At 43.4% G+C, this 13,843-nt stretch overlaps 1 protein-coding gene across 20 annotated transcripts in view; it reads right to left on the bottom strand.

Annotated features, from left to right (window-relative positions):
* LOC101158345 (arf-GAP with coiled-coil, ANK repeat and PH domain-containing protein 2) overlaps nt 1-13,843 on the bottom strand; it is a 58,285-nt gene that overhangs the window by 17,435 nt on the left and 27,007 nt on the right. For 13 of the 20 annotated variants that reach the window (XM_023954218.2, XM_078946585.1, XM_078946586.1 and 10 more), the window contains one exon: nt 3,061-3,135. In XM_023954218.2, the coding sequence (XP_023809986.1) occupies nt 3,061-3,135 (75 nt within the window). Of the gene's footprint in view, nt 1-46; nt 110-1,928; nt 1,941-3,060; nt 3,136-13,843 lie in introns of all 20 variants that reach the window. The other 7 variants (XM_023954214.2, XM_078946573.1, XM_078946570.1 and 4 more) reach the window with 2 other exon arrangements.

Genomic DNA, 13,843 nt, shown 5'->3' with positions numbered 1-13,843 from the left:
GTTACAAAACAGAGGTCAGATGGAAACTGATGCATTGACTACGTACGGAGTTCGACCTCCAGGCACAAAAGATGCGGTAGTCTGGCAAAAAGTCATACTCTGTCACCTCCTAAAACATCACACACCAAGAGAACACAGAGAAGAGTGTCTGCATTTTTTCAAACTAAACATCCATGCCGGACTTGTCGACACACATAAGTGAAAAGACAAGGAAAGCAGAAAGTAAAGCTGCAAGCTGCCATAGGCAGCGATGGAAGCAAACGTTAACGGATATTCTCAGTCTCACTGATGTACTCACCAGATACCAAACATAATGAAAGCGGCTGAATATCTTCATGGTTCACAGATTTATTTGTGATCCACCGTGTAAGGGTTATTTTTCTGTAAGTCCAATCAACGGTCAGAGCCTTGCAGCCTCTCTGTGCAGCATCCGAACGACTAAAGTCTCTCTGAGCAGCATGCTGTGTCTCTTCAGCAGACTCTAACCTGACTGACCGTCGATCACAACGTCCCTTACAGATTCAGCTGTTCCTCCTTTGAGGACTTTAAGCAAAGGTCATCTGTTTTTGTGTGTCTGTGAGAGATGCTGGTGTCACTGCAGGATTAGAATAATTTAGAGCTCTGTGCAGAGTGGCTTGCACATAAAACATTTATACAAACCACTTCAGCAGACATGCACCAAGCTTTTCCCTTTAACTTGCTCAAACAAGCTGAAAATCCATAGCATCTGACCATTTAGTAGAAACTGAAATAGTTTGTTTCCTTCAGGGGACTAAACTTGGACTCAGTTGGAACTATAAATCTTTAAAAACATGGGATTTCCAATTAGTTCTTTAGAGATTTTTAAATCTTTATAGACAGTCAACCGTCCTTTTTTAAGCAACAGTAACTCAAGCGATTCGCTGGCGCCACAAATTCTGCTGAATCAGGAAAACGGGAAGAGATACAGAATACTAAACACAACCTCAGAGTCCCAATAATCTTTAGATAATGTGCAGTTTGAATGACAGAAGGCAACAGAAAAACAACTGGAGCGGCAGAGCAACCTTTATAATACACACTATGGACACTAAAACTCAGGATTTTAGTCCAGTCATCCACCAGGACCATCATTCTTTATCAAATACAGCCAGGAAAGTTTACAGATAAAAGGATCCAATTACTCTGACAAAAAAAGAGGCTCACAAAAAACAATTCACACGCTTATACTGTATAAATAAATTGACAAATTAAAAAATATACCTGTATTACTAAAGAAGATAACATTATATTAAATAAAATTTAGGAACAAAATTGCTAAATTATGCTCACTAGTATGTATTTTACTGTTATTGGTACGTCTAAACTACAACAATTTTGCCCAACAGGAAGCTGTTTTGAACATGCTAAATTAAACGTGACTCAATTCTAATGATGTAGAATATAAACGAACAATAAAGCTCTTTAAATAACATTTTAGAAGTCAATTTTTTAGACTATTTAGCCAATTAAAGAAAAAAAAAAGATGTCTGAGGTGTAAATTTAAAAAATGTAATTAAAAGAGGCTTAAATTAAATGTCAGTAATGCTTAAATTATGTCAAACTACAGACAGATACAACATACACATTTGTCAAGAACTTTCCTTTCCAGCATTAAAATCCTTTTTTTTAAGTTAGTAGGAACATTTAGAGCAGCACCTAAAAGCATAAACAAGCCGTTAAAGCTACAGGAACTCTTAGTTTCTTTAACAAAATAAGGGTTTTATTTACTTGCATTTCTAACCAAAGCCTATATAGCATCATTTTGTGCTTATTTTCCTATTTAAATATGTTCTTTGCTGGGTATGGGCAACAATGATGAATTTGATTTTAGACATGTGTGCAGCACATATCAAGTCGTGCAGAAAACACACAAGAGTGGCGTGAGAAATGATAGAAAAGGAGCTTACCTGCAGAGCAGCCTGAGAGGAGCAGAGAAAGAGAAAAAAGTAACAGTAATGAAAAAGTAGGGTCAAAATAAAGCTACCAATAAGAGCACATGAGTCTGAGGAAGGGTACAGGGGGAGAAGGAGGACCCATAAATCACAATTGGAGACAACAGAGAACAGAGGAAGAAAGGAAAAACACAGGACAACATAAACAACATCCAATAAAATATTATCTGGAATTATTCATATTTTTATGTATCCCATCGTGAAAAGGTTCTGGCAGATGTCTGTAATTACTGATGCCGTATGATGCGGCCTCTAAATTAAGAGCAAGATGAAAATGAACAACTCGCATCCGGCTGCTCCTTAGTTCTGAGGGTTTGTGAAGATCAGGGAGATTTTCTGATCTAAAATGTTTCTATTCAATAAAAGAGACTCTCCAACATGGTGTAGAAATTTGTTTTGGCACAGCCGTTGGAAGGCATAGCCTCACACTGAAACCGAACCTTGTTTGTTTGGAAATGGGTTGGGCCCAACTGTCAATAATGCACGAGTGTGTGGCTGAGATCATCCTCAGTGATCACCTTACACCTGAGGGTGGATTTTACCTCCGAATACTCAAATGACAAATATACAAATCAACCATTGATCCTCACTGATAAAACACTTCATAAAGGAATTTTTATTCTGAATAAAACAGCAGATCAGAGTAAGAGGAATTACTTATTACTTTGACTCTTTTGACATCAAACTTCAAACAATCTGCTAACAGTCACTACTGCTGTCATCTGACATAGCTAATGAGAGACTAAAAGGAATGACAGATTTTGTTTAGCATCATTCTAAGGGAACCTAAAATGCTGTGACTTTATAGGAGAAACCTGTCAAAACAAAAAAAGAAGTTTCTGGAAACAACAGGAGTTAACTGTTATAAAGTAATATTTCAGTCCAACTAAGGCATCAAAATAAATGTTCTGTATCTTTTATTTTCAAGACTTGGAGAAAAAGAACTAATTATTGATGGTTTGTTTTTTTACAAAGATGTGTTTTCAGTTCTCGTGTTTCATGTTATAAATTACATAGTTATAAATGTATAAAGGTGTTTTTGCCTGCGTCTGAACCCTGACACATGAGACATTGAGTTTTAAAGCACCTTTTGTTGGATAGTGGAGTGCTTCTGCTCCATGTCCCTCTTCTCCTTGGCAGCATCAACCACCAGCTGGTCCAACTGCAAGAAATAGAACTGGTGAATCAAGCTGATCGGACCAACTGTTTGTGAGCTTTTAAATTCACTTCAGAGACTCTTGAGGCTAAATGTGGATACTAATATTACAAAGAATCTCATAAAAACATGGAAAAACAGCTAACAAGTGAATGTAGAAGCAGTAATAAAACAGAGTTGTATCCATTTGTCCCCTTTTGACATTAAACTTGAAGGTGAACGTGTGCTCTGAACTATGTACTTCTCTTTCTAATGGACACCGTTAAAAAAATTGTTGTTTTGTAGTTTCTATTGTTGTTTTGTTGTTGTTTTCGTTTTCCCTTCTCTTTTTTTCTTTCCTTTACTCTCCCCCCCCCCTCTCCCCCCTCATTATATGTAAATCACCTGGAAGCAACTCATCCTCGGTAAGTATTTATTTATGCACGGAACGGGCGCGCGCACACACAAGCGCACACAGGGGCGTGCACATGCGATCCCGCACACACACGCCGACATACTGCAATCACCTCACACAGGCTCTCATAGGACGCACGCGACACGCAGCTCACATAGCCAGAAAACGTTCACGCGCACAGCGCTTCTCAAATGCGGGCACGCGCACACGGACTGGCACACAAGCACTACTTAGCTTTACACCTTTTCAGTCAGAGCAGTTATGAACAGTCTTAACATCGTTAGCTGGAATGTGCGTGGACTTGGCTCTGAGCCAAAGAGACTGAAAGTGTTAAATCACCTGGATGGTCTAAAAGCAGATATAGCTCTACTGCAGGAGACCCATTTATCAGATTCTTTGAATCACCTTATGTGCTGCTTACAATTTCCAGTTATATACTCTGCCAGTTACAACTCCAAACAAAGAGGAGTTGCTGTTTTAATTAATAAAAATCTTAATTTTACTCATAAGGATACAGTTACTGACCCAGAAGGCAGATTTGTAATCATTAATATATCCATTCAGAATAAGGACTATTGTATAGTGAGTATTTATGGTCCTAATGTTGACGACTCTTCCTTCTTTCACAGATTCTTCACCTCACTCTCAGTTCACTCTGACTCCACAATCATTATAGGAGGAGACTTCAACCTTGTTTTGGACCCTGAACTTGACAGACTCAGCACAGCAGCAAACCAGCGTACATGGCGGTCTGCAAGTATTCTAAAGCAGTACATGAATGATCTGGGTCTCTGCGACGCGTGGCGCTCATGTCACCCAAGCACTAAAGGGTTCACCTTTTTTTCTCCAGTTCACTATTCACACTCCCGTTTAGACTATTTATTAATCAGTAACTCTCTTTTAAAAAATATTCAAAGCTCCAATATCCATCCAATTATTATCAGTGATCATGCACCAGTCTCTGTAAACATTTCTAGGGAAAAATCCACACCCTCTGGTACAACCTGGAGGTTTAATACGTCTCTGTTAAAGGACCAGGAATTTCTTGAATTCTTTAAAAAAGAGTGGGCAACCTTCTTAGACTTCAACAATACTCCAGACATCCCACCGTGCGTTCTTTGGGAAGCAGCAAAGGCAGTCATGAGAGGGAAAATCATTTCTTATTCAACGCACAAAAAACGCAAAGAGAAAGCAGATTTATTAGAATTAGAAAATAAAATCAAAACCCTGGAGACTGCTTATGCTGCTTCTGCACAGGAACACATTCTGGGAGATCTGAAAAATTTAAAGCTGCAGTTAAATGACATCATTAATAAACAAACACAATTTCAAATACAAAGGCTACGACTTGAAAGATTTGAAAACTCTAATAAATCTGGCAAATTTCTGGCTAATCAGCTTAAAATTAACAGAGAAAAATCATCAATCACCTCTATTATGGACCAAACAGGAAATGTCACCCATGACCCGGTCAAAATTAATAACGAATTTGAAAACTTTTATAAAAACCTGTACACACCGCAGATCAATCCGTCAGAGCAAAGTATTGACTCATTTCTTAATAATGTAAACCTACCCAGGCTAAATGAGGATCAAATCACAAACTTAGATTCTCCGCTCTTGCCGTCTGAACTTCATGAAGCTCTGTTACTTATGCCTAATGGTAAAGCACCAGGGCCTGACGGCTTTCCTGCTGAGTTTTATAAAGAATTCTGGGAACAACTGGCACCAACATTTTATAAAACTGTCACATCTATTAATGAGAGCCAATCAATGCCACCTAACATGAACTCAGCCAACATAATTCTTCTTCTAAAACCAGACAAAGATCCCACTAGTCCTTCAAGCTATCGCCCCATTTCTTTAATCAATGCAGATGTAAAAATTATCTGCAAAGCACTAGCACAGAGAATAGAAAAAATCACTCCTCACATAATTCACTTCGACCAGACTGGATTCATCAAAGGCAGACACTCGGATGATAATGTCCGTAGACTAGTTAATATAATAGACTTTGCCACCATTAAAAAACAGGAAATGACGGTACTATCGCTGGATGCTGAAAAAGCCTTTGACAGAGTTAATTGGAAGTTCCTTATTGCTGCCCTCCATAAGTTTGGTTTTGGAGAAGCATTCATCAATTGGATCAAAATATTATATCACAACCCCAATGCATCAGTTAGAACTAATAAACAGACTTCAAACAGGTTTTTTCTTGGAAGAGGAACCAGACAGGGCTGCCCACTCTCTCCTTCTCTTTTTGCTATATTCATTGAGCCTTTAGCTGCAGCAATAAGACAGAATGAGAGCATTATAGGAATAAAAACCAAACACAGCCATCATAAAATTAGTCTTTATGCGGATGACATATTACTGTTTTTAAGGAATTTACATTCTGTAAATGAAACAGCAATGATCATAAATGAATTCTCCTCCATATCAGACTATTCCATTAATTGGAATAAGTCTGTTTTATTACCACTCAACAGGAATATGGAACAAAGACTCACAATTCCAGTTAAAACAGGAAATATCAAATATCTGGGTATCTACTTTTCCCCCAAACTATCAGAACTGGTGCAGCTAAACCACACCCCATTACTGAAAAGCATACAGGACGATCTAACACGCTGGACCAACCTGCCTCTGTCCCTTATGGGCAAGGTAGCCACGGTTAAAATGAAAATCTTACCCAAGGTTAATTATCTCTTCTCAATGATTCCCACACAACCGCCATTAAAATGGTTCAAAACATTAGACTCATCCATATCAAGCTTTCTATGGAACAACAAACCTGCAAGAATTAGTCTAAAAACTTTAAAATCTGCAAAAAGCTGTGGAGGATTAGAACTACCTAATTTCCACAAATACTTTCTTGCAAATAGATTACAATATATCTTAAAATGGTTAAAAAATAATCCAGAAACCAACTCATGGTTAGACTTGGAACAGGTGTTATGTGGAAAGATCAACCTGTCACAGCTACCATTTATTAGCCAAACAGTTAAAAAACAGGATTGTTTCAAAAGCATTAATATAAATGCCACCTTAACAGCCTGGTGGGAATTTCTCAAAATATCAAAATCATCAATTCAACCGTGCAAAATGACACCCATCTGGAACAACCCGGACATCCTTATTAACAAAAAAATGATTCACTTCCCAGCTTGGCAAGCAGGGGGCATAAAACAACTAGAGCACGTAATTATTGATAGAAGATTCATAACCCCCCAGGAACTTCAAGACAAACATGGAATAAATAACTTCTTGGAATATCAGCAACTTAAATCAAGTATTACTAAAAAGTATAAAATTAAAGACGACGATTTAAAGCTACCAGATGTAGTTACCACTCTGATTAATTTTTCAATGAATAGAACTCTCTCCAAAATATACAAACTTTTATGTAATTTAGATAACAATATTGCCCTTCCAACAAAAAAATGGGATGCAGATTTGAGCATCAGCACAGATGAAAGCTTCTGGTCAGAACTTTGTCTAAACACCTTTAAACTGACAAAAAGTCCAAATCTGCAGCTAATCCATCTCAAAACTCTTCACAGAATTTACTACACTGGACAGAGGATGTTCAAGATGGGTCTCAGTAACTCAGACATTTGCGAGCACTGTGATAATAATCTACCCGACAGCTACATGCACGCACTGTGGTTCTGCACTCCTGTCAGGGCTCTCTGGCAGCAGGTATGTGCCGATTTATCAGTCTGGCTTAAGGTTTCAATCACTGCCTCACCGTCACTTTGTGTGCTTGGTGACATGAGTGCCATCGATATAGAAGAAGGATTAGCATCTATCATTTTCATAACTCTTTGTATTGCCAAAAAAACTATTTTAATAAATTGGAAAAACAAGAAAAATATAAACATAAGTCAACACAGAAATCTGCTGTTTGATCATATCAGCTTGGAAAAAATGTCAGCCCAAAGCTCAAGTAACTTTGAAAGAATTCAGTCTCTCTGGTCTCCTGTGGTTGACTCCATGACTTAGGGGGTGGAGGGCCTGGTCGTCGCTGCTCCTTGCCCTTCTGCCGTGGTTTGGGGTGGGGGTCGGGGCTTCCGGTGCCTGGCGGGGGCGGTGGGGGGCTCCGTTGGTCGGGGGGTCGGGTCCGGTGCCTGGGTGGGGCGGGCTGGGGCGCTGCGTGGTCCTCTGGGCTTGGGTGTGGGGGTGCGTGGTGGGGGGGTGGGGTGGTGGTCTGGCTTGGCTTGGGGGGGTGGTCCCTTTGCCTGTGCTGGGGGGGGTTGGCGGGGGGCCCTGCTCGGGTGGGGGGGGCCCAGCGGCGCCGGAGGGGCTGCCCATCTGCACCTGGGGCTGGGATCGGCCCTTCCCTGGCTCTGGGACGGGACGGGACAACCCTCTCGGGGCCCCCGGTCGCTCTGGGTGTCACCCGCTTCGGCTGCGGGGTCTGGGGTGGGGTGGGGTGGGGGGCTTGTCGGCCCTGTCCTGTGGGGGGGCGTTCTGGGGGGGAGGGGGGGCCCATTATTAGTACGGGTCGGGGGGGCTAGCGGGTCGGGGTCTCCGCTGAGGCAATCAGTGGTTGCCTCGGCCGGTTGGCCTCCTCGGTCCCGTCGAGGCCTGACCAGAGCTCTTCTAGGGCCGGCGTCTGGGGGTGGGGGCCTGGGCTTGCTCCGGGGGGGGGCGACGCTTTCTGGCTCCTCTCTCTCTGTGTGGGGTGGGTGGTGCCGGGCCTGGGGTGTCGGCGCCTCCGGGGGTGGGCCCCTGGGCTGGGTGGCCCTGGCCCCTTTGCTGGGGGTGGGCTGGGGGACGGCTGTTTGACCACCAGGGGACAGTCTACCAGCTGTCCCCAACTTACCCCCTTCCTTATATAACCTCATATTAGGGTGAGGGGGTGGGGGGTTTAGCCTGCGATGCGCCTTGGGGGGGGGCTACTTGGGAGTGGCCCCCCTCCTATGGTTGCCGTATGGAGTGGGCCCCCCCTCTTTCGGTTTTATTTGCACCTTAGACACGTAGGGTCCTTGGTAGGGGGGGTGCTTGGACATCACTGCCAGCAAGCAGCAGATGTCCTCCTGGCACCCTACCCGCCAATTTTAACCGCACCTTAGACATTTAGGGCCCCTTGGTGTGGAGGGTGAGGGGACATCACTGTGAGTAATCAGGAGATGTCCCCTTAGTGCCCTACTCGCCAATTTTAACTGCACCCCCCTTAGTACACACACCCCTCCCCCTTCAATATATACATTCAAACATAAACACACACACATGCACACAAACACCCTCTCAAACACCCATACACGCACACACATTTTACAAGGAAGGTGGGACCTGGGTCCATCTGTCCCCTACCCCGTCCCTGGTGGGGGGTGTGGGCCCCTTGGCGATGGCGGCCGTGTCCCTTGGGTGCCGGCTCCCTGGGCCCGGCGGTGCTCTCTCCGCACGGTGGGGGGGTTCATATTACACCTGAGCCGGGGGTGTTCGTGTCCCTGGGGGGTGGGTCCTGGTCCTTGCCCCTGGGCGCTGGGCCCCGCCAAACTTCCAACATGGCCGAGCCTGGTCGGGCCATATTTATAACATCCCTTATGGGCCGCCCTTTTTTCCCCGGGGTTCCCCCCTCCTGGGCGGGGGCGGCGGGCCCCTGCCTTGCTCCTACCTGGACCAACCGTGGGCCGGGTGGGTGGCTGCCTGGAGTGCGGAGCGGGTCTCCCTTGGGGGGTCCTGGCTCGTACCTGGGGTCGGGGCGGGGGGATGCCCGGAACTCCTGGGTGGTGGTGGGGTGCTCGTCTGGGGCTGTGGGCGTCCCTCTCCGGTGGGGCCCTGCGTTGGGCTCTTCCGGCGCGGCGGGGGGCTGCTTTCCTGGCTGGGCTGGGGCGGCGCTCTCTTTCCCTCTGCGCCTCCCTGCTCTCTGGCTCTGGGGGCCTCGCGGCGGTCCTGCTGGCCCTGGCCTGGGTGGCGGTCTTGGTCGCCCGGGGGGCGGTTGTTCCCTGCCTGTTCCCGTGTGGCGCTGGGGGAATTCCGGCTGCCGCTGCTGCTGCGGCGGGGGTATGGGTGTGGGGGTGGCTGGGCGCTCCTCCTCCTTCTTTTCACATTCCACCATCCATTTTAGAAGAACATAAACACTCACCTGAGCACAGGTGTTAGCTCACCTTTGCACTAATAGTTTGCATGATTGAATGAATGAAAGATTTCACACTAGTTGGTTTAAAGGCATAAGTATGCGTTCGTGAACACTATCTGTTTTGTGTGCATGTTGACATGTGGACATTTCTGCGGCTAGCAGGTGTGTTGATAATATTTGAGTGTGTGTGAACAGGCCCCGCCCTTTTTGTACTACATTTGAACCGTACCGTAACGATAAACAACCAGTAAACCTGCCTGCTCTATGCTGCTTCATGGTCTTACCCCCCTTCCCCTCCTATTATCACCCTCCTACCCCCCCCTCTCTCTAACGTCCCTCTCTCTTGTTCCCCTCTTTCCTTTTCCGTCCGGTCCAACACCAAAGATTTTCAAACATGATTGAAATTAATAAAGTTTGGCCTCAATTACAAAAGGGGTTTATTCAGACATACCTTTGGTTTGTCTGAAGATGAATAACCCCTCTTGTTAGAATAAAATATGTCCAACACAAGAGGCCCTCAGCTCTCATCTGTTTGCCTAGCTGTTGGACAGGACAAGTTAAAAAAAAAAAAAAAAAAAAAAAAAAAAAAAAAAAAAAAAAAAATAAAAAAAAAAAATAAAAATCTATCAAGCAGATGAATGTTTCCCTCTGGCCAGATCTAGACGGAGCGAACGGTCCCCTTGAAATAAAATGGGCTGCGCTACTGAAGCTTCATCATGTGTGAAATTGAATGGGAGATGATTGATTCTCCTCATTCCCACAAGTAACAAGTCCATACAGAGGGAGAGACAAAGGCTCTTTTTAAGGAGAGAAGTAAACAACAACAACAAAAAAGCCTTTAATAGAAGGCTGGATGCTGAAAACCAGCCAGTTTGCCTCTGAGCAGCTAAATTCCTTGCTGGGTCTTTTGATAGCCTGTTGATGCAGGGTGACCTAGATCAGCAAGTCTCAGTCTTCAAAGCGAATTAACATCGGATTGGAAGCATTTCATTAAATGTGATGACAAAGTTCAACATTTTTTAAATAAGCTCCACACCAAAGCAATCAAATTCTTTGAGTTAAAATATTGTGATTTACATTTGTTTTTTTACATAAATATAAAAAGGAAAAGCTACAAAACCACGAGTCAATCACATGCTCACACTCACTCAAATGTACAATTTTTAATCATCATAGCCTAACATGGATGAGTTTATACTGGGAAAATATTTCACTTTCACACAAACTGATCCCAGGTTCTCTTAACCGACCAGTTTCTAACACAAATTTTACATTTTTTTAATCTATGGAAAGTTACTCTCAATCAAAGCATATAAAGAAAGTACAAATCACAATGTTTCGAAAGGAATCAATGGCTGGTTTAAAAAAAAGGTTCCATCTTTAATGGGGCGGCTGTAGGGCAGCGGTAGAGCTGTCGACCCATAATCGTAAGATCGCAAGTTCGATTCCCGCCTTGCACGCACATGAGTCAAATTGTCCTTGGGCAAGACACTGAACCCCACCTTGCCTCTGGTGGGAGGTTGGTGCCAGTGTTCGGCAGTGTGTGAATGTGTGTGTGACTGGGTGAATGGGTCTGTGACTGTAAAGTGCTTTGGGCCTTGAAGAATGTAGAAAAGCGCTATACAAGTATACGCCATTTATCATTTATAAAGCAAAACAGCTGAATGAAATGACAATATTTTTTTAGATGTAAAAGTTTTAAACTGAAGCTTTCATGTCTTCCTTCACAACCCACTCATGCTCCTCTGACAACTTCAGAGAAGAAAATAATTGAGAGGCCCTTTGTTTTGTTTGGAACGGAAATGGGTGGATGAGAGTAAAGCAGCCTGATATCATCAGATGGGAAATGTTTTTTCCCCTTCTCCTGCCAATATATCGTAATCCAAACTGTAGTTTGTTTGGGATTTTTTTAAATATATCTTCTGTCACAGCTTACATGTAATGAGCATTCCCCCTCTCTCTTAGGACAGTTTCCTGATAATATCGACAAAATATTGGCTGCCTTGTTTTGTTCTGCATATTTTACCACGGTGAAGCTCCTTGTTCTGGGAAATAAAGTTTACTTACATGTTTGTCTATTAAAGGTAAATCTTTGTTAAGTTCACTTCTGACAATTATTATTAGAAGATTAGCATCGGCTTAGATTAGAAGATTATTAGAAGATGCAGAACATTCGTCTGATGTAGATTTGTTGCAGAATGAGATTAAACTAATTTTGTTTCCTCTGGAGCAGGGGTCGGGAACCTTTTTGGCCGAGAGAGCCATAAACGCCACATATTTTGAAATGTAATTTCGAAAGAGCCATACAACAATGTAGTGTCCCTTTCCCACACTGAGGCACGGAAACCCTACCCTTTTTTAAGGTTCTTTATTCTGGTTACTGCAGACCGCAACAAACGCCGTACAATTAATTCAGCAACTCCTGAATCTCTCCCGCTGAGACGAGAGCGCTTCTCCCAACTTTATTCCCCTGCTCCCGCTCCAGCCCTCCCATTTTCCTTATTCGGCCCATAGCTGAACCCCATTGGTCCAAATTACCTAACAACAGGCTGAGCGACAGAACTGAGAGCCAATCAGATCTCTGCTTGATGCGTTCATTGAACTCCAGAACTTTTAACGCGGCCCAACAGCCAAGTTAAACTCAGTCCGCGACAATATGTTTAAAACTAATTATACAAGTGAATGTGTGCTTTGATGTAATTTCAACATTTTTAAAGTACAATACGTCTGTGGATTCTTTTTTATAACATTGTTATGCTGTTGCTAATAAATGATGAGTATTTCTCGTGGTGGTTTTGCTGATGGTTTAGTCCGGTTGATACGTGGTGAGTTTCTGCTTCACGCAGGCGTTGAGACTTTAAACGTGATCGTAGGTCTGAATGTTCTGTAAATGTGAGACATTCTTATCACATGCAGACGCGGAGCCAAACACACACTCACACGCTGCAGTGAGTGACGGGAAGCGGGTTTTACGTTTTTACAATCCCTGCGCGATTCACCTGCTGCCTGTCCCCACAACCCCCCACCATCTGCTTTCTTCCTCAGACGTCCCGTCCCCGCAACTGCGCGCTCTTTCTCAGAGACGGGAGCGCGCAGTTTTAGGCATGGCAATTCACAGGTTTCCGGCTGTTACAAACTCTGTGAAATAATAGATAATAGTAAACTGAAAGTGCTGGCGCAGATTTTTCTCTCTAAGCACCGCTACTACTGCGCGCCTCTAGCATCGCATCGCGCCCGAGAAGGACTGGTCTAATGAAATAAAAGTATAACTAAAGATTTGTCTGCGAGCCACATGTGACCATCAAAAGAGCCATATATGGCTCGCGAGCCATAGGTTCCCGACCCCTGCTCTGGAGGATGTGGATAAAGATAAAAATTCAGGTTTTTCAAGTTTTGGTACCTCAACCTTGGATGAAGCTTTCAGGCTTCACTCATCACTGTAATTTTATTGTCAGATACTGAACTATTGTTTACATATTAGCCAAGCAATTCATCGTCAAGATATCTGAGCTAACAGTTTTAAAAAGTGTTGGATTTTCTCCTAATCCATCCTCTAACTGTAAGTGTCTGGAAGTTGTTTTGTTTCACTTTTCTTTTCTTTTATAGTTAAGAAAACAGTCACACTTTTAATAACACAGATTTCATTTCAGGGATCAGGCAAATATAAAAACATAGCATTCCACAATTTTGTGAATGGCAACCCTAAGTCCATTTCATATTGCTTACAGGCATCAAGTTATAAAATTACCAGACCTGTTGACAGCTCCTCCACACCTCCCTGCACAGCCTTTCAACCTTCTTCAGCTTCATGGCGGAGACAGGAACGGATCTAAAACACAATCCCTCTTGCTGCTGTTTCCCACAGCTCGGCCTCTGATCTTCCTTTTTCGCTTTGGTCTGCTCCAAATTCAGCGTGACAAGTTTCTAATCCACAGCAGTTATACTCCTCTTGTTCTTCAGCTTGAATCTGACCCTCTTTCTCCTTTCTCCCTCCCTCTTCAAGGTTTAGGTTTTGAAAATGTCCTTTCCTCTCCTTGTGCTTCCAGACCTTTGAATCTTACAGCCTCCGGCTTACAATCCATGCTTTTCGCAGTTGATTTTTGTTTAAAGGAGATCGCTTTCTGCCTTTTCTAACTTTGAAGATGCAGCTTTTTTCCGTCCTCTTGCTTTTCTTTCTCTTTTCTTTCGCTAAGTCACTCTTCACTTTGGTCCAATAAAGAGGATGGCTGCTT

The sequence above is a fragment of the Oryzias latipes genome, chromosome 4 (assembly GCF_053564925.1).
Source record: "Oryzias latipes strain Hd-rR chromosome 4, Olatipes_Hd-rR_3.1".
Taxonomy (NCBI): Eukaryota; Metazoa; Chordata; class Actinopteri; order Beloniformes; family Adrianichthyidae; genus Oryzias; species Oryzias latipes.
The sequence above is the reverse complement of the archived record's forward strand: the minus strand, read 5'-3'. Positions and strand labels throughout refer to the sequence as shown.